Source organism: Colletotrichum chrysophilum, assembly GCF_026319265.1.
Source record: "Colletotrichum chrysophilum strain AFK26 chromosome Unknown scaffold_17, whole genome shotgun sequence".
In the NCBI taxonomy this organism is placed as follows: Eukaryota; Fungi; Ascomycota; class Sordariomycetes; order Glomerellales; family Glomerellaceae; genus Colletotrichum; species Colletotrichum chrysophilum.
In genome coordinates this window covers 445,165-465,146 of record NW_026517304.1, presented here as the reverse complement: position 1 = coordinate 465,146, position 19,982 = coordinate 445,165, and the positions used below count along the sequence as shown (strand labels likewise).

The 19,982-nt window shown below is 57.7% G+C and overlaps 3 protein-coding genes across 3 annotated transcripts; all 3 read left to right on the top strand.

Moving 5' to 3' along the window:
* Window positions 1–3,417: 3,417 nt before the first annotated feature.
* On the top strand, window positions 3,418–6,505 carry GPH1 (Non-essential glycogen phosphorylase; the record flags this gene model as incomplete). The annotated part of the gene is made up of 6 exons (XM_053176129.1): window positions 3,418–3,577; window positions 3,817–4,137; window positions 4,188–4,453; window positions 4,502–5,928; window positions 5,976–6,048; window positions 6,098–6,505. 6 exons carry the CDS (start codon window positions 3,418–3,420, stop codon window positions 6,503–6,505), a joined length of 2,655 nt encoding a protein of 884 aa, XP_053040029.1.
* A 6,572-nt stretch (window positions 6,506–13,077) lies between these two features.
* Window positions 13,078–14,459, top strand: HOG1 (MAPK protein hog1; the record flags this gene model as incomplete). Its single annotated transcript, XM_053176128.1, has 6 exons — window positions 13,078–13,181; window positions 13,269–13,398; window positions 13,452–13,595; window positions 13,651–14,007; window positions 14,058–14,320; window positions 14,378–14,459. 6 exons carry the CDS (start codon window positions 13,078–13,080, stop codon window positions 14,457–14,459), a joined length of 1,080 nt encoding a protein of 359 aa, XP_053040028.1.
* Window positions 14,460–17,258: 2,799 nt separating this feature from the next.
* COL26b_003226 (uncharacterized protein) lies at window positions 17,259–19,766 on the top strand (the record flags this gene model as incomplete). The annotated part of the gene is made up of 4 exons (XM_053176127.1): window positions 17,259–17,488; window positions 17,543–17,969; window positions 18,018–18,230; window positions 18,279–19,766. 4 exons carry the CDS (start codon window positions 17,259–17,261, stop codon window positions 19,764–19,766), a joined length of 2,358 nt encoding a protein of 785 aa, XP_053040027.1.
* Between the last annotated feature and the right edge of the window lie 216 nt (window positions 19,767–19,982).

Genomic DNA, 19,982 nt, shown 5'->3' with positions numbered 1-19,982 from the left:
GCGTTCACTCTGGTTTTTCGCTCGCTTTCTACGGCTACCAGTCGAACGATAAGCGATAGCGGTCTGTGGTTGGGGGCCTAATGCGACAGCGGCAATTCCGTTCATTTGCATTGCAGAACAAATTGCTTTTCAGTCAGGGGCATCCGCAACCGGTGTGCCGCACGCCCCGAGCAGAGAGAACCGGGGAGAAAGCACGAGAGAAGGACGAAAAAAAAGCAAGCCGTCTTCTGGAGTACGGATACGGGAAGTGAAAGTTTGCAGACGAAGTGATGAAGGGACCCGTTCGCGATTGGGACGGTGGGCTAGTGTTGGGAAAGCAACAACTGCATCCATCATCTCGCAAGGAAAGCCATGAGTTACGGAAACCGTGGTGCAGAGCAGCGACAGCTATATATGATGGGGGCGTTCTTATGTGAGAAGCAAGAAGTCATATATTGGGATTTTTCAACTGTACGACGCTGTGCGGCTCAAGTGACACGCTGTTGGTGGCATTTGCTCATTGCAAAAACGTGGTGCGGGTTCGTCCGGGTCCGTCCCCCTTCGCGTTGGACACGATTGAGATGAAGCTTGGTCGGTCAGCACGCAGCAGATGCGAGGCGGCGACAAGGCCTTCCCGGTACACTTGTCAGGAGGTTGGGGAGATGTGGAGATGCGCCTTTTACTCTGGATGGTCGGCTTGAGGCTGGGCACATTTTGTTTGTATACTATATCGTCTTAATCACGCAAGGCTGTGGTGCTCTGCTGGAAGCGGTGCATTTGTTTCTCTCAAGTCACATTTCACTTTTGTTTATTCGCGTGAATGGGTTCTTCAGGCGCGACGACAGGGGTTGAGATACGGATGAGGTGACGCGGTGCATGCAGACCTTGGATTCGTCAATTCGTGATATCACCAATGTATGTGATATCGGGCGGCCGAGTCGGACAATTGGACAATTGACGAGAGGGTGAGATGGATAAATGGCATTGTGATGTACCTATGGAATGGAATGGCAACGCACGGGGGGGGCGAGAGAAGCATCAGGTGATGTCTGGGTGGATTGCAGCAGCAGCAGCAGCAGCGTATTGCATTGCATTCCGACTGGCGTATGTCGTGCTCTATCAGAGTTTCTGCTGGACGACAGAAAAGGCGGGGAGCCGGCGGTCGACGTCGTCTGTCCCAGCCAATGGCGCGCCGGCTGGCGATGGACACTCGATGGAGAGGGCATGCAGGGCAATGGAGACCGACGAGGAACAACAGGACGGAGAGCCCGTACGAATATCGTATTTCTGTGAAAGTGGCCACTATCGTGACAGAGCTGGGGAGACGAGACTTGACAGAGAACCGGGAAAGTCGGGGCCGCCAACTGTCAGTCTTGCGTTCTCCAGTGTTCCATGCTCCACCGGGCGTGGAGTGTGTGTTCAGTGTCTTTTTTACCCCAGGCCGTTGGCGCCGTGTCAAGCTGTGGAACTCAAGGTCTGGCAATTTGGTTGGTGATTTGGGCACCTACTAATGAACCTGGGCCCTCGCCGGGGTACGGTACGGTACGGGGACGGGTGCTGGAATTCTTCGCCAATGGGTCGTTGCCGGGAGGCGGCAGGTATGGCGGGCAAGCAGCACGGCAACGAAGGCGAAGACGAGAGCTATTGGAATTGAGGCTTTGGTTGGTTCCCAGGACGATTTCGGTTGGGCAAGGGTGTTAAGGTAGTTCGCCGGAGATATGCGCGTTGACGACTCGACTTACACATACGAGCCGCGCGAGGTTGAGCTGCGCGTCCCCCGGTACTTTCGCCGCAGGGAGGTAGACATTCACCGGATTGCCTTTCCAGGTCGTCCCGACACGGCCAAGCTGTTCGCCGCGAAGCAGCTTCGCCTTGTTCCTGTTCTTGCCCTTGTTCTCGGTCGGTTCGCCGGGGGTGATAGCGGTGGGAGACACAGCTGGGCGAGGTGGGAGGTGGGAGCTATCCTGGCAAACTGGCCAAAGGCCCATTCCTAGTGCGCCTCAAGATGCAGCACTGGGTAGCTTGGGTACCTAGGTGCCGCATTCTTGCGCTACTGCATGAGGAAAGGCCATTGTGCGTGGAAGCACCTCACGACCTCATGTCTTGACCGGACTGGCAGCCGCGGTGTGTCTTTCTCTGTGCTGCGACCCGGCATCCCTGTCGCGCTACACTGCCTTAGCTCCAGGTCGGCGTCGCTGCTAATAGCTGCTGCCGTGTCTCTGCTGCTGCTGTTGGTGCTGCTGTTGCTTCCCCCGCATTCTGTTGCTATGCGGCAAGCAAGTGTTCACTGCTGCTGCATCTGCTCGGCGCGGTTTCACCAGCAAGAGGGAGATGCTTGTCCGGCCTGCTCCCCTCAATTTCCTGTGGTGAGGTCATATCAGGCGTTTTGTGTTTTTCTCGGTGTTGTTGCAGGCCAGACCGGGCCAGATTGCCAGACAAGACCTTGATGGAGACAGAAACGGGGTCAGATCCATCGCGTCGTTGATGGGTGTGCGGGTTGTCAGATCAGATCAGTCAATCCATGCCCAGGCCGTCCATGCCAGGCCAGGACCGCAACTTGGGGCCTGTGTTTGATGTGCAACATGACGGCTACCTTGCCTTGGTTTGTGCGAGAGCAGGTCTGCGTGCCTTTGGCTGTACCTGCCTGGCAAATTGGATGCCATGCTGCATTGCCTTCCCATCTCGAGAAAGGCGCTTTGTATCTTCCCATCACATCTGCGTCTCGTCTTGTACCTTCTGACCGCTGGCCAAACATGCCATGGCCCATGGCTGACTACCTGCCTCCCACTAGCCATGGCTCATGAATGATACCTTCCCGTCTCTTTCTTAAGCTCCCTCCCTCCCCCTCTCTCCCGGTCTGGAAGTCTCCTCCTCCTTCTACCCCTCCCCCTCTTCCCCTCCTCTTCTCAGAGTCCAAAAGCTTGCGGTGCTTCAGGTCTTCCCCCGTCACACCTTGCTTCTGCCTCTGCTTCGTCTTCTCCTCGCTGAGCTAGCTGCATCTGTTACGAACCTCTTGCGACGATACCTGCAGTCCAATCGCCATCATCATCGCTAGAACTCCCATTCGACGCCGAAGATACCTTCATCTTCAGCCGAGAGACGCGCTCCATTGGCGTTTCGCTGACTACGAATCCCGGCAGCCCCGTGGTGGACTGAGGTTCAGGCACCGCCAGCAGCACCCCGCTCTTCTCCCCACTAACATCCTGGGCGAATCCTGACGTACGTCCCGTCCGCTCCGCTGTCAGTCGAGTCTGGACCTCGTCCTCTCCTCGCTATGCATGCTCCCAGCCGAGTCGTGTGTTTCGACTCACGTCCCGAGAGTTCGCCATAGCTAACACGACGGCAGCAGGTTTCCGAGGTGATTGTGGCCTGAATTCGAGCCATTCGAGTCTGTGACTGCTCAATCCCTTGCCTTCTACGGTTACACGTACAAACAAAATGTCGGACACCAAGAGCTTGCCCACGCGGGAGCGTCGCCCGTCTATGGGTGCCCCCATCGTCGACATCCAGGGCTCCGTCGGTCCTGCTGGCATCTCCCGCCCCAAGCACAAGCGAACCTTTACCGGCTTCGGTGCTGGCGAGATCAAGAGCGTCGAGGGTGAGTTTTCCCGCCGGCCCTCCCCATTCAATGGCACGCGTTGCCATGTGCCCGCGGCCCTGCGGGTGAGCTTTGGCAGCTCTCGTGGAGCTTGGAGGGGCAGCTCTCAGCCCGGGCTGCCCGCCCCAAAATACCCCGCACTGATCAGCGGGAGCTCCATCACGCCACATCCACAGCCCCAGTAGCTTCGTCCCCCTAGCACATGCCTGCAGCTCACTCGGCTAACCGTCTCTGAATAGCTTCCATCCCTGAGCCCCAGCGCGAAGCATGGAACAAAGCCAAGGCTGCTCCCTTCAAGACCAAGGAGGAGTTTGAGACGGATGTCGTCCGCCATGTCGAGACCACTCTCGCCCGTAGCATGTTCAACTGCGACGAGACGGCTGCGTACTCTGCCGCCAGTCTGGCCTTCCGCGACCGTCTGGTCAAGGAGTGGAACAAGACCCAGCAGCGCCAGACCCTCGTCGACGGAAAGCGTGTCTACTACCTCTCTCTGGAGTTTCTCATGGGCCGTGCCCTCGACAATGCCATGCTCAACGTCGGACTGAAGGATGTTGCCAAGGGTGAGTGCTGCATATCGATGTGCAGACAGAAAGGGGCTAACAGCGCATAGCTGGTCTTGACGACCTCGGCTTCCGCATCGAGGATGTCATTGAGCAGGAGCACGACGCTGCCCTCGGAAACGGTGGCCTCGGTCGATTGGCCGCCTGCTTCCTCGACAGTCTTGCTTCCCTCAACTTTCCCGCCTGGGGCTACGGCCTGAGGTACAGGTACGGTATCTTCAAGCAGGAGATTATCGACGGCTACCAAGTCGAGGTGCCCGACTACTGGCTTGACTTTAACCCCTGGGAGTTCCCTCGCCAGGACGTGACGGTCGACGTGAGTCAAGCCAGTCACACGCTCAAAGACGCATACTGACCCTCCAAGATCCAATTCTACGGCCACGTTCAAAAATCAACCGACGCCAACGGCAAGACGGTTGCCAGCTGGGAGGGCGGCGAGACGGTCACGGCCGTCGCCTACGACGTGCCCATCCCGGGCTACGCCACCCCGTCCACGAACAATCTGCGTCTGTGGTCCAGCAAGGCTGCCAGCGGCGAGTTTGACTTCCAAAAATTCAACAGCGGTGACTACGAAAACTCGGTCGCCGACCAGCAGCGTGCTGAGACGATCAGCGCCGTCCTCTACCCCAACGACAACCTGGAGCGTGGAAAGGAGCTCCGCCTGAAGCAGCAATACTTCTGGGTGGCCGCGTCCCTCTACGACATTGTCCGTCGTTTCAAGAAGTCCAAACGCCCCTGGAGGGAGTTCCCCGACCAGGTCGCCATCCAGCTGAACGACACGCACCCTACGCTGGCCATTGTCGAGCTCCAGCGCATCCTTGTCGACCTCGAGAAGCTCGAGTGGGATGAGGCGTGGAACCTCGTCACGGCCACGTTTGGCTACACCAACCACACCGTCCTGCCCGAGGCCCTCGAGAAGTGGCCCGTCGGTTTGGTCCAGCACCTGCTGCCCAGACACCTGCAGATCATTTACGACATCAACCTCTTCTTCCTCCAGAGCGTCGAGAAGATGTTCCCCAACGACCGTGACATCCTCGGACGGGTCTCGATCATAGAAGAGTCGCAGCCCAAGATGGTCCGCATGGCCTTCTTGGCCATTGTCGGCTCCCACAAGGTCAACGGTGTCGCCGAGCTGCACTCGGACCTCATCAAGACGACAATCTTCAAGGACTTTGTCAACATCTACGGCCCCGACAAGTTCACCAACGTCACAAACGGCATCACCCCGAGACGCTGGCTGCACCAGGCCAACCCCCGCCTGTCGGAGCTCATTGCTTCCAAGACGGGCGGCCACGAGTTCCTCAAGGACCTCACCCAGCTGAACAAGCTCGAGCTCAGCATCGACGACCAGCAGTTCCGCAAGGAGTGGGCGGAGATCAAGTACGCCAACAAGGTACGCTTGGCCAAGTACATCAAGACCACGACGGGCGTCAGTGTCAATCCCGCCGCGCTCTTCGACGTCCAGGTCAAGAGAATCCACGAGTACAAGCGCCAGCAGATGAACATCTTTGGCGTCATCCACCGATACCTGACGCTCAAGGCCATGTCTCCCGAGGACCGCAAGAAGGTGGCGCCGCGCGTCTCCATCTTTGGTGGAAAGGCTGCCCCCGGCTACTGGATGGCCAAGCAAATCATTCACCTGGTCAACAACGTTGGCGCTGTCGTCAACAAGGACGAGGAGATTGGTGACTTGCTCAAGGTCATCTTCCTCGAGGACTACAACGTCAGCAAGGCCGAGATGATTATCCCCGCCTCCGACTTGAGCGAGCACATTTCAACCGCCGGTACTGAGTGAGTAGCCTCCGAGCTTCGGACTGATAGAGACTAACACCACGCAGGGCTTCGGGAACGAGCAACATGAAGTTTGTGCTCAACGGCGGTCTCATTATCGGAACATGCGACGGTGCCAACGTAAGTAGTATGCTACAAGTCTGGACGATCAGTGCTGAAACCAGATTAGATTGAAATCACCCGCGAGATTGGCGAGAGCAACATCTTCCTCTTTGGCAACCTGGCCGAGGATGTCGAGGATCTCCGCCATGCACACACCTACGGCTCCCACTCGATCGACGAGAACCTTGCCAAGGTCTTCTCGGCGATTGAGCAGAGCACCTTTGGCTCGCCGTCCGACTTCCAGGCCCTCATCTCGGCCGTCCGCGACCACGGCGACTACTACCTCGTCTCGGACGACTTCAACAGCTACATTGAGACGCACCACCTCGTCGATGAGGCGTACAAGAACCAGGAAGAGTGGATCACCAAGTCCATCACCAGCGTGGCCCGCATGGGATTCTTCAGCAGTGACCGTTGCATCAACGAGTACGCAGAGGAGATTTGGAACGTCGAGCCTCTCAAGGTTGACGAGTAGACGAATACACTTTGAATACATGAGACAGACCGGGGCCGGTAGATGATGGTTGGTTAGGCGCGGATAAAACCAAGTACCTACTGCACTTTGACTCCTAGGAAAGCGCTGCAGAAACACCAGTGCTAGATAATATCTTTTCTTTGTATAGGCTATCAAGTATCTAAAGCCCGAGTCCTGAAACTCTTGTCCAATGCAGACGTTGAAGTGTGTGTGTGTAGTGACTCGACTGTGTGCAACGTCGACTGAGTTATTGCAGACACGAAAGGATTACGGGAGCGGGAAGACGTGAGCGTTGACACTGTTTGGGCAGGGGTTGGGAACGGCGGGGCGCTATTTAGCTTCAGTGACGTAATTATGCCGCAAGGTGGGCGTCGTTTTTGATGACGAGAAATCCACCTCGGAACAAGTTGAACATAGGCAGATGGGGCGGGTACCGTTACCACGCCGTGAACGCCATCCTGAGCTACGAGAATGTGACCATGGATAGAGGCGGTCAGTCGCGTTCTAGAAAGTCAATGGGTGCGCACTCTGCATGTTCCAGACTTTCAGAGGCCGCGGGATGAGAGACTGCCAAACAACCAAGAAGCTGCAAAGCCTCTGGTATGGGATGCCTACCTATGGCAGTGAGCATGTCGGTCCGGGAGACATGGTCCGGAAAGACGAGGGCAAGGGTCGTCTAAGGGGGGGGGACTGAAAAAAATCAAGGGACCAAGGAACCCAAACACCCCCAGCCCTGCCAGATGCAGGATGACATCAGAGGAACGACAGGAACGGGATGCTTGGAAGAAAAGGGTCCCTGGAACGCAACAGCGGCAGCAGCAGCAGCAGAAAAAGAAGTTGTGTGAACTCGAGGCGTGTGTGTGTGTGTGTGTGTGTTCCGGCCGGCAACGGAATGGGGGCCGTGGTGGGGTGTTTGGGTGTCACTCGAGGTTGTCTTCTGTAATGATTCGTGCGTTGAAGTTATTTCGGACGTGGATGTATGTATGCCTTGGTTCTTGAGCAGTGAGAGGAGAGAGAGAGTCAGTCAGTCAGTGTCACGGTGAAGGTTTTTTCTTCTTCTTTTGCAGTCCGTCTTGACGGAGGCGGGAGCCGTCGTAAAGGGGTATTTGGGGTCTTTGGGGTCTTGAGAAGTCTCGTGGTCTGCGGCGAGGCGTTCGACGGTGCCGTGGTGAGGCTTGAGGCTTCGCGCTACGCTTTCCAGGCGGACGGTCGACGACGCTATGGGTTTGCACGCGGCCATGCGCCCATCGAGATCTGGCGTCGTTCCGTTTGGATTTACCCAGCAGAGAGGGGATCGTCAGTTCGGCAGAGGCAGCAGAGTTCAGGGTCCCTTTTCGAAGGGGTCCTTGGACGGAGCCTTTTGGTGGCCGGTGGTTCGTCACGGCGTACGTGAATGCGTGTGGTTGGGGCAGAAGTAAATCTGGCAACCGACTCCCACCAATGCCCAGCATCTGCGCATGTTGAAAGTGTATTCCTGCGGTCCCCTATTCTTTTCTGGACCTGATCAGCATCCATCATCATCATCGTCCCGGGATAGCATCACCGGAAAGGATTACTTACAGGTTGACCCCTGGGGAGGGGAACCACAGGAGCCCCATCGGCTGGATCTTGCTTCGTTGTGAGATGGACCCCTTTTTTCCCTGCTGGTGCCGGTGCCGAGCCAGGGCATATGTCACGATTTTTTTCGTTTACGACTCCATGATGACGGGCGTTGGACGTAAGGACCGAGTCTGCGTACGCAAGCCGCTCGCTTGGTATTGCCCACCCGAGGACGGGATGTACATGCGGTGGTACTCGGCAGGCAGGGCGGGGGCCATCGGACGGAGCATGCGTCGGCCCTCAACGTTATCTGGTGGACGGGGACGGAACGGACATGGAGCGCTGGCGGAACGGAAGACGGCCAGAACGGAGCTTCAGCAGTCGAGTCGTGGAACCGGTTCAATATGTGTGTCTGCCAGAGCAGCTTGCTCTGCGTGGCATGGGCGATCGACGACTCTAACATGACTGAGATGAATCGGCTGGGCGCCGTGAATTATACTGCACAAAAGAACACGACGTGGTCGAAAGAGGAATGGACCGAGGCTTGCCCCAAGAACTCGGTCAGCCGGTGCGCGGCTCTAGCCTAGATTTGCCCATCGGACGGGGGGCCGTGTGGGAGAATTTCGTGAACCCTCTCACACTCTCAGTGTTCCAAGGCGAGCCGAGCGGCAGACGATAAAAATGGTGAAATGCGCGCTGCGGAGATATGTCCAGCTACAGCAGGTAATGCGCTGAACTGGCACATTTAGGCCGGCCTAGAACATGCGGCTGTTGGGTTCTAGAGTCGCAGAAGCTCTCGTGACGGGAAGTTTTGGGGGCCCTTTTCTTTTGGCGTCGTGGGAACACTGAAGGAAAAAGCTGCTGTGCGTCCAATACGGTGGGCGGTCCAGTAAGGTCGAGAGGCATACACCCCCTCTGGCGCAACATCGCGCTGCCGGGGGCGGGGGGGGGGGGGGGGGGGGGGGGCCACCGTCTGCTGCGTTTTACCGATCCTCGCCCTCGCCTTCGATGTTCGGTTAAAGAGGAGACGGTCAGGGCCTGGAATCAGATCGGGGGCCCTTAATGGGACGGAGGTACTGTTTCGGTGGGCTTTTGGTGAGGAGAGTACCTGCGTCGCGGTATGCGTAGTGGGATCGTGATTCCTCTGAAGCCTGAGGAGCCCTTCGGATTGTGAGCGGCTAAGGCAGGCTGTCAGAGGGAGGGAAACGCTAGAGCAAACGCCAGAGCCTGGAAGGGCCAGATGGAGTCGCAGGAGGAGGCACTGGACTCTCTGGAGAGCAGCTCACTGGAGGGCGCACCGTCGGGGGGTGGCAGGGGGCTGCGGGACGGGGACACTGGAGAGTTGGGAGGACACACGCCCCCCTTCCTGGCGCGGCGACAGCGCAGACCATCCCGTCCCACGCATCCATGGACCATGGCCATCCCAGCATGTCGGCCATCTCGATGCGATCGCGAAATGACGTCACTGGCCATGGTGGGGTTTGGGAGACTCGGAGTCTGTTTTTCTCTGCTGGCCCTATGCTACCTATGCTGCTAGCAGTGGTGTCCCAGGCCAGGCCACAGAGAGAGCTGCACACACGCACGCAAACACCCCCTGGACTGAATTGGAGTCTTGGAGCTTACTGCTGCGGGATGGTTTCGTGGTTGGGCGGCCGGCAATCAGTCCGGTTCGACTGAGGCCTGGGCAAGGTGCAAACTAGGTTGTCAGGTATGCGTGCTGCGTCCCGCGTCCCCCATCAGCGGTGAGTGGAGGGGGGGAGATACCACCGCCGCGAGCAACAATGAAATGCAGGCACAGGTACAGACAGGCGCGGTGCATTTGCATTGGCACATGCAACGTGACAGAGACAGAGTTGCCGCGCGAAGAATATGGGTAAAACATGAGATCGACCATGGGAATTACCACTCGGCGCTCTCTGCACGCAAAGTCAAGAACGACCTGAGAAAAGGTTAGTTACCGCGGTGCCTTTTGTCTCCTAATCCATGATGCCGAGAAACAGAGTCGATCGGCCGATGCGAGTTGCAAGGGGACAACCCTGAAGTCGGTGGTGTTGTGTAGGTACTGCATAGTATGGAGGGTGGTGTGTGTGCTGCCCGCGGACACCACAGCAGCGACGGCACCGTAATGGTTGGACAGCCGTTCACCGTCTTCTCAACGGGGGGCCTGGCCTGGGCAGCATCCAGGATCGATCGTGGAAAGCGGGAAACGGCAAAAGTGCGTCGAGCAAAACATGGCATTTCTGAGAATCAATGGTGGACATTTGGAGGGGCTGTGGTTGGGTGGGCTGGCCGGTGCATCCAATTATGCTGTCACGATGCAAGGCCGCCGCCTTCGATTCCGATCGTTTTGAGCAATGTCCGATGTCCATGCTGCATGGCCTAGGCAGGCAGGGCAGGCAGGTTGGCAAGGAGGATCCAAAACACCATGTCTCTGTCTATCCTGCCTCGCTTGATGCAGCGCCGCTGCTAACTACGGGCAGCGATGTGAATGAGCAGGCCGGCCTGTGACTCGTCCGTCAGTCTGTTAGTCCGTCCGAAGCTGCTGATGATCCCGGGCCGCATCGAAGAGAAAAGACAGCAAGAGAGGGGAAGGAATGGGCGGCTGAGAGCATGCAAGGCGAGCCATGGCATTGTTGCAAATTCCCACCCTTTTCGGGATTCTCGTGGGCTCATATTCGTGCCGTGGCGGGCTGGAATAAGATGGGCTTGTGGTGCCGCTGATGCTCAGACCATTCCATGCACCGGCGCTCGTGACACACGCCCTGGTTGTTGTCTCTCGGCGCGAGCTGGATATCGGCCGCGTTATTGCAATTCGATGCTTGCCGGCTCCTGCTAGCCCGGCCAACTGCGCGTTCTTCTGCCTCCTCGTTGCCCAGTCTGTCCAACCCGTGTTTCTCTCATTCCCCTTTCCTCTCGAGAGGCCAGGACAGTGCAAGACAGAGACAGACAGAGGCCAAGGTTCGCGGGATCAGACATTGATAAACAGGTAACTTCAGACAAGTTGAAAACAGCCTGATGTCTGGTTTGGCTGGCTTCTCGTCTCCCGATCTCGCCCTCTGGTCGGACGTTTCTCTCCATTGGATCTGATTTGACGTCTCTTGGTTCGGCACCACCTTGTGTTATGTGCTTCGCTCGGGGCTACTTTTGCTGGGCAGAAAACGGTACGCCGGGCCCCGTTCAGTCGTCGTTTCGCCCAGTGAGAGCTGCCGCAGCTGACATTACTGTACCTCTGCTTTGTACGCAGTACTGTGGCCCGTCTGGGACAATTGACCGTTCCAATTCCCGTTCCCTTCCACCACACACCCCCCCTCCCCGCAGGTACCTCGCAGCAGCACCCTTGCCCACCCAGGTACACCACCTTACACTCCTGAGCAAGCCTAGGCGGAGTGGGCAGCTCCTTTCCCGGGCTCTCTCTCCCACGCTTCACGGTTCAACACACCTCAGAAGCATTACCAAGCTGTGTCTGTCTGCCAGCCAGCAAGTCCAGCGTGTGCTTTCCCTGCTTGCACCCCTCACCCCCTCCCCCCATCCGCTCCGCTGAGTATCCCAGGTCAAGGCCCTTTCTGGAACAATTAAAAACCACTTTCCCCCTCCACGCTGAAGCCGTCGAGTCCGTCCAGGCTTTGATTCTGCTCGATCTTTCACTCTTCCAGACTCAATCACAAGCATCTCTAGCCCCCTCACCTCTCTTAGAGACAAGAAAAACAACTACGAACAAACGCGGAACCGCAGCGGCACCTCGACCTCGACAACACACCCTGTCAACGAGTTGCTGTAGATCCACCTCACGCTCTCACCGCGAAGGCAACAAGAGCAGACGACGGCGACGACTGATCGACATTCGTGGGACTTGCTGCTTGCTGCATTCTCCACGTGCGCCCGCCACTTGCATCGCCCATACCCAACTACGGCCACCTTTTGGTTCGAGCTTCCCTGCTACCGGACTTGAACCCGGCGAACAGACGGTCTGGACTATTGGAACAAGAGAAGACAGAGAAAGACTCTGAAGAGCAGGGGGGGAAAAAAAGGAGAGCAACAGAGAAGGACATTTTGGAAACGCCGTCCACGGTAATTGCGCAGGTAAGCTATCCAATTGTGCTAGTATCACAAACTGGTTGCTCAGTTCAACACACCCCCGTCAATTTCCCCAAACAAGCCAGCCCCATCTTGTACCGCGGCCGCGCCCTCGACATAGAGTTGCCCATGTAGCAAATGGCGTCCCTACGTTATGCAAAAGCGAAGGACGGCCTGTAGGGTAGGGGGGAGGGGGCCAGCCGGGCAAAGCAGACGTCACGGACAGAAAACCAGGTTTCTCTTCGTTTTTTTTCCCCCCTTCGGTCGCTCTGCTCTGCTCTGCATTGCTGTGGTTCGCTTTATTGCCCCGACTGCTATAATTCGCTACTACCAGTTGTACTGCTGCTCCTTGCACATGTTTAAAGAGAGAGGAAGAGAGCGCGCTCGCTAATGCCGTCGCCACGCTGTGCAATAGGTTGCTTTCCAGATCCCAGCAAAACGCCAGAGCCTGAGCCAGTCTAGACGTGTGTGTGCACCTGCTGCCACTTTCGTTACCCCGCCGCCTTTTGCACGCCTCGACCAGGTCCTCCTCTTCTTCCTCGCCCTGGACGCCCCGCCGAACAGCCGCCCCTCCTGCAAAACAATTCCTTGAAGCTCGCTCCCCGCCGTCACTGGTTCCTTTTTCAAACCCGGCCAACTCCAGCGTCCTCCGCCCGTCATCCCTCCCTCCAGCTGCACCATCGCATTTTAACCGCAGAACCCCCCTCGGTCGATATCAAAGTATCGCTCTATTCGACTTGGTTCGTTTTGCCCGTTTATTCCCTCATCACCGCAACGAAAGGGAAAAAAGTGCAACCAGAGCATAACCTGTTCCGTCGATCTCCCGACAGCCGGTCTCCTGCTCCACCATCCCTCACACCCTTCTCTCTAGTTCTCGACAGCCGCCCATCGCCAAACTCAACTCTCCCTTTTGTTCACCACACAACATACCCGATCGCGAAGATCGACCATCGCACAAAATGGCGGAATTCATCAGAGCACAAATCTTTGGTACGACCTTTGAGATCACCTCAAGGTACTCGGACCTGCAACCCGTAGGCATGGGCGCCTTCGGTCTCGTTTGGTTAGTCTGAGAAGTCTGCGTCGCAGCGGCTGCGAGTGCCGCTGCGAGCCTCCCATCATTCTGCTGACATGCCGTTTCTGCTGCCAGCTCCGCCCGTGACCAGCTCACCAACCAGAATGTCGCCGTCAAGAAGATCATGAAGCCCTTCAGCACCCCGGTGCTCGCCAAGCGCACATACAGAGAGCTCAAGCTGCTCAAGCACCTCAGGCACGAGAACGTATGTCGCGGGTAGTAGTTGTCAACCATCGGGCAGGCTCTAACACGCAGCAGGTCATCTCCCTGAGCGACATCTTCATCTCTCCCCTTGAGGACATCTACTTTGTCACAGAGCTGCTGGGCACCGACTTGCACAGGCTACTCACCTCCAGGCCCTTGGAGAAGCAGTTCATTCAGTACTTCCTCTATCAGATTATGGTATGCTTCCGCTCTCTCTGTAGCACCCGACGCCAATATGCTGACCGCGTCGCAGCGCGGATTGAAATACGTCCACTCCGCTGGAGTTGTTCACCGTGACCTGAAGCCCAGCAACATCCTCGTCAACGAGAACTGCGATTTGAAGATTTGCGACTTCGGCCTCGCTCGTATTCAGGACCCCCAGATGACCGGCTACGTCTCGACGAGATACTACCGTGCCCCCGAAATCATGCTCACGTGGCAAAAGTACGACGTCGAGGTTGATATCTGGAGCGCGGGATGCATCTTTGCCGAGATGCTCGAGGGCAAGCCTCTCTTCCCGGGAAAGGACCATGTCAACCAGTTCTCCATCATCACTGAGCTGCTGGGCACCCCCCCCGACGATGTTATCAACACTATTGCTAGCGAAAACGTGAGTGAGCCATCATGTCGTGAGATGCCTAGAAGTTAACCACCGCGCAGACCCTCCGCTTCGTCAAGTCGCTCCCCAAGCGCGAGAGGCAACCCCTGAAGAACAAGTTTAAGAATGCCGACCCGTCGGCCATCGACCTCTTGGAGAGGATGCTCGTCTTCGACCCCAAGAAGAGAGTAACGGCCACCGAGGCGCTCTCGCACGACTACCTCGCCCCCTACCACGACCCCACCGATGAGCCCGTGGCTGAGGAGAAGTTCGACTGGAGCTTCAACGACGCCGATCTGCCAGTGGACACTTGGAAGATCATGATGTATGTCGCCCCGAGCACGCACTGACACCGATTCGAATGCTAACAGGGCTTTTACAGGTACTCTGAGATACTCGACTACCATAATGTGGACGCGGCGACTCAGCAGATGGAGCAGGAGCAGCAATTCAACGGGCAATAGACGACGGCGCAATTAAAAAAAAAAAAAAAAAGGAAAGGGGGGCCTAGCGAGGACAAATAGGAGCGAGGAGGCTATGATACCACGCAAAACCTGATGGGACGTGTTTCCAGTACATTCACACACACTGCCTTGGTGTTCGGAAGACGGGTTCGGTTTTTGTAACGTTGACACAATGCAGAGGGCCAACAGTATACGCGATAAAGGAAATGGCATGCATCTCGGAGGTGTTTTTATCTTTTTATGTTTCCTTCAAACCATGTTGTAACGGCATTTCCTTTTTCCTTTCTGTTCCTGGGGGTCCCTCGACTGTTAGATGATAGCCCGCGGCATTGAGGACGGTGGTGTGAGGCAGCAAAGGGTCTCCAGGCCCTGGGAAGACGACTATACCTATCGAACGAACACGAATAGCCATGGCGGAGTTGTAATCACCAGAGAGGGCTGTGGGGGAAGCCCGTCTGGAACGATGAATGGCGCAACGGTAGAGTCGGCGAGAAGAATAGAAGAAACCGTGAAAACACCCAATGGCTGTGACCTACAGCATCGGTGCTGATGCTCCGGCTACACCGAGTGACGCATCGACCGGTCGGGCCTACGGTGAAGTCTCGCGGGGGTCGCACGGCAGCATGTGCCGCAGACCGCCTCATCGACAATCTGACTCGGTTCAGTTGGATCCGTCGCAAACCATTGTCCACTGATGGAGATCAATTTTCACTTCATCTGACTGCGAACCAGCCGGCAGTCAGAGTCAGTTGCAAGGAAGTCACTGGACGAAAATGAGGGTCGCCACATCACGGCGAGGTAGCATTGGGTGAGATGGGACGGCGCGGGGAGAGATGCGACTGATTCAACGAGGAGGGAGATTCTGGGAATCCCATCCCAAGGTTCATGCAATGCAAGACACGCTGGCGGTGCTCGTAGGCGGAGGCGGGTGTACGTGGTTCTTTTGCCTCTTCCGGGAACGAGGTTTTCGCCTCCCAGACATTTCTCTGCCGTCGGTAGGAGTGCACTCCGCGGGGCTTCCGCGCATGGCGGGCGGCATGGAACTTGGTTTCTGGCTTCCAGAAGGTCGACACAAGTCCTGACAATCCCTTCCAACGCGACGGGAATGGCCCATTGTGAGGTGAGCTTGCCCGTGGCATGTAGATGTGCGCTACGGACACAACGACGCGCACTCATTGGACCGGTGACGGGTGGTCGGTGCTCCGTGCATGGTTGACGTGTCTCTGGGGTGGACCATGTAGCTCGGCCGGCCCTTGGCGCTACGCCGGTTGGGGCAAAAGCGACTGACACACAATGCCAGCCCGTGATGCTGATCGTGAGAGGTGCATGTCAATTGAAACGATGCTATTCTCGTGGAATTCACAGCAGCCGGTTGAATGAGCTGCTTGGCCTGGCTGTGTTCAAGATGATACCCCAAGACTTACAGGTGGCAGCGGCCGGCCCGTGCCAGACCCTGGACTGGTCTCACGACACGTGATCTCCAGACGTATCATGTCACTGTCCGAGGCGCCTGCCAACGCTGCAACCCCGGCACTGGTTGTCTGTGGTTCTAGAACGAGTTGCTTCAGAGATTGCCGCGGGGTTCATTTTGGGCGTGCTTCTCGAATCCCTGAGTGAACCACCACCTCCGGCCGAGGTGGGACGAGCAGCATTATTTTTTCAAATGAGACGAAATTTCGATGCCGAGGGGGTTCGTGAGGTGAGGGCAGAAAATTGAAATAAAGAGTGGAAGTGGTAATAAAGTATTACTTACAGAGATGCCTTAGCGCATTAGCACTAATTCAACAACTCATCGACCCCCGAACCCCCCAAGACTAACAAGGTGCAAGGTACCGCCGTGTCGGGTGCTGGGCCCTTACCCACCACGACAACACGTCCTCGACTCTCTCACCTCACCTCCCCTCCCTATCTCGCATTCTCTTCTCCTCTGGCTGTCCGCAAGAGGCGAATTGCTCCCGTCTTCAGCTCTGCAGCCCTCGTCCTGCAATTCGGCTCTCGTGTAAGCCAGCCGTCGCTTACTGCTCGCTCCTCGTTCCGCAATTCGTTCACACCAGCCAGCGAATCAACCACGCGAGACGCCGGCGGTGCGCCACCCCGACCTTTACAGCTCATCAACACACGCGCACACGCGCACGCTGGTCGAGCCAGACGACCGCCGTCACCGCTTCTCCAAGCTGGCCCTCTTCCCGCTCTGAGCGAATCCCACCAACGACACTGCCAACTGTGACCGCGATTGTCACGAAAGGCACAGGAGAAGCGTTATAAGAAGACCGCCGTTAATCGACCACTCCTCTTAATCGTGACCTCCGCTGCGAGACGGGGTCAATTGCTTTTTGGATACGGCTCCCCTTGACCGTTGTGTGTCTCACTTCCGCCCCTCTTCTGAGTGGACAGCGCTCGATACTACGTCAGAAGAAGCCCCTCACGTTGGCGGCACCTTTTTTGCTCGGAGGGGGGACGAATAGCTTCCACGCACGGCGAGGCTGACAGCGGCGCGAACCCGAAATCCCGTCGAGCCCGAACTTGCGACGAAACGTGCGACGGATTCTCGAAAGGGGGCCAACGCCGACCCGAAGCGAACTGCAAAGAGCCGAGGTGGGAATATACATGGCAAAGTCATAGGAGTGGGCCGAGTCGCGCCAAGGAAACCAAAGACCACAGCAACGAGAAAGCATTGGTAGTTGGAATTGTTAAGGGCCATTGGTCGGCTCGGGAAGTATTGTACAGAGACTTGTTTAGTGACTCGGCTGAAGCTGCGTCGTGGATACACCGAAAGACGTGGACGGGAACAGACACGGCATGGACACCCCCGAGGTCGCGACGCCCACGTCCGGCGTTGCTACGCCGCTGACGGTGCCGTCAACGCCGGCGAAGACGGGCTTCATCCCGCTGGTGACGGTCGTCGACTTCCACCATGCGCGCGGGCCCGAGGTCGAGATGTGGTTTGGCGTGCCCGAGGGCAGCGACCCGGCTGTCGAGTACGACTGGGGGCTGCTGCCGTTCATGGCGTTGAGCGACGGCGCACATCTGTGAGAGCGGAAAACCCGTGTGCGGCAACAAGACAGGAAGCTAATACTGGACAGATCGAGCGAGGACTTTTCCTACTTCACCCTCCTCCGCCCTGCGACCGCCACCGGGCCCGCGACGTCCCTATTCGGCATTTCGTGCACGCGGCAGCTCGACGCCTCGCAGCTGATCAACCGCCCCGCCGACGTGACCCGCTCGACGGTCCAGAAGGCCGTCGTCGTCATCGCCGACACGCCGCAGCACTTTGGCATGATGCGCGAGCGGCTGAGCGTCGTCACCCAGGCCTGGTTCGCCCAGCGCGAGTTCACCGACACGGAGATCCTGCGTCGCTTCCAGGAGAGCCTGGCGGAGGAGAAGGAGCGCGGGCTGTTGACCGAGGAGGAGAGCCGCGACCAGTATCTCGGCATGAACCTTAGGGAGCTTGTGCGCGAGTTCAGGTGGCAGACGTTGGTTCTGTTCAAGTGCTGTTTGCTGCAGCCAAAGGTGCGTCGCGCAGTCAGCCCTCGACGCACTCATACTGACCGTTCACAGATGCTCTTTTTTGGATCACGTTGCGAGCGGTTATGCATGATGCAGTTTTCTCTCATTTCATTGATACCCGGTCTTATTCGTAATCTCATTGACTGCGCCGATCCCGAGCTGAACAGGTATGAAGAGAAGCTAAGGAAGCCCACAAGTCTGCGGACGAGCGATCGCAACTCTCTGCTCACTTACATGGGTCTGCCTCTTCAAATATTTGGCAAGGTGCGTCGAACGTATCTCGTCTCTTGAGCATAGGCTGACACCTAACAGGGCAGCTTGTTTGGCCCCTACACACCCCTCCAGCAGCTCGACATCCTTGCCGATTTTGGCACAAAGTCCTACATTGTCGGCAGCACAAACTCGCTGCTCCTGCAGCAGCGAGACCGCTACAGCGATATCCTAATCAACCTGGACGAGCACAACGTTAATGTCACCTCCACATCCCTTCGCAACGCCCTGGCACTTTCGGCGGCCGACCGCCGCTGGATCGACTACCTGACCAACGAGGTGAACGAGACCTGGGATGAGGCCAACCCGGGCCGGCCCAAGACCATGGGCTACGTCGGCAGCGAGGAGTTTATCCGCCTGCAGTTCGAGGAGTACATCCTGTCGCTTGTCGCCTCGGTCAAGTACCGCGCCCACCTCCTCGCCAACCCCAACAACCCGCGCGCCCTCCTCCCGCACATCGAGGGCGACCCGTCGCTCGACTTTGGCAGCGACTTTGTGGAGTACTGGAACCGCACGGAGAACCACCGCATCTGGAACGCCAACACCGACTCACACCTCTTTGACGTGGTCGAGCCGCGGCATCCATGCGCCGGTGGCCTAACGATCGACGACGTGCAGAGGCGCATCGCGCAGCAGGTGCAGGACATGCACCTCGACGAGCGCCTCGCCGTCGGCAAGGAGGTGCTGGGGCGCAACTTCGCCGCCGGCAAGGAGAAGGCGTCGACCATGTTCAACAAGTTCTACGCCGACATGGAGGCGTTCCGTGAGAAGAGGGCGGAGGAGCAGCGCATCGCCCAGGAGCAGGCCGAGAAGGCTGGCGCGTCGGCGCCCCCTACGCCCACTATCGGGTCCGAGACGGAGAAGAAGAGCGCTCAGGGCACGGGAGGCAAGGCCAGCTCGTACGTCAGTTCATGGGTCACCTGGGCCGGCGAGAAGCGAAAGGCCGGATGGGGCGGCGGCGGCGGCGGCAGCGGTAGCAATAGGGACAGTACGAGTAGTAATACCAGCGGAGGGGGCGGAGGATACGGCGGCTGGGGCAGGGGATGGGGCAAGTCCAAGACAACAGACGCCAACAAGGACGGCAGGACGTCCACGTCATCGGCAAGCACCGAGGTCAACGAGAAGAAGGCCCCGGAGAGGAGCAGCACCAGCAACCACGACTTCCGTCCCCTGACGCAAGACTCGTTTACGGAGTCGCTGTTTTCTGCGGGGACGGTAGAGTCGGCGCCGGGCAGCCCCGAGAGGGAGCGCCGGCCAAAGTCAAAGGACGGCCCTGCTGCTGCCGCCGCCGCCGAGACACCCGCGGCGAGCGCTGATGGCAAGCCGAACGGGCAGGAAAAGGAGAGCACCATCAAGATGGTGGCGCCCGAGCCTGAAAAGGAGCAGCCGCCGCTGACCCCTAAGCCCGCCGTCATCGCGAAGGAGAAGCACGAATCGTCCGACGATGACGAGGACGAAGCCGCCCAGGACACACACGTCACGACAGAAGCCGCCGAAGCGGCCAAGGCTTGGGGTAGCGAGCGCCACTAAACGGACGCAGAACCCCCAAAGTCTTGTGTTCTTTTTATATTGAGTTTGTAGTGAACATGGCGTTACTTTATCGTTATTTAGCATAGTCGCATTGATGAAGGCAAGGGTGGGTGGGGTGAGAGAGAGATGGAGATTGTTTGGTGTGTCGAGACAACGCATAGCGAAGCATTCGGCAAAAGAAAGATTGCTGTCGAGGGATGAAAGTTGATGGGTTGC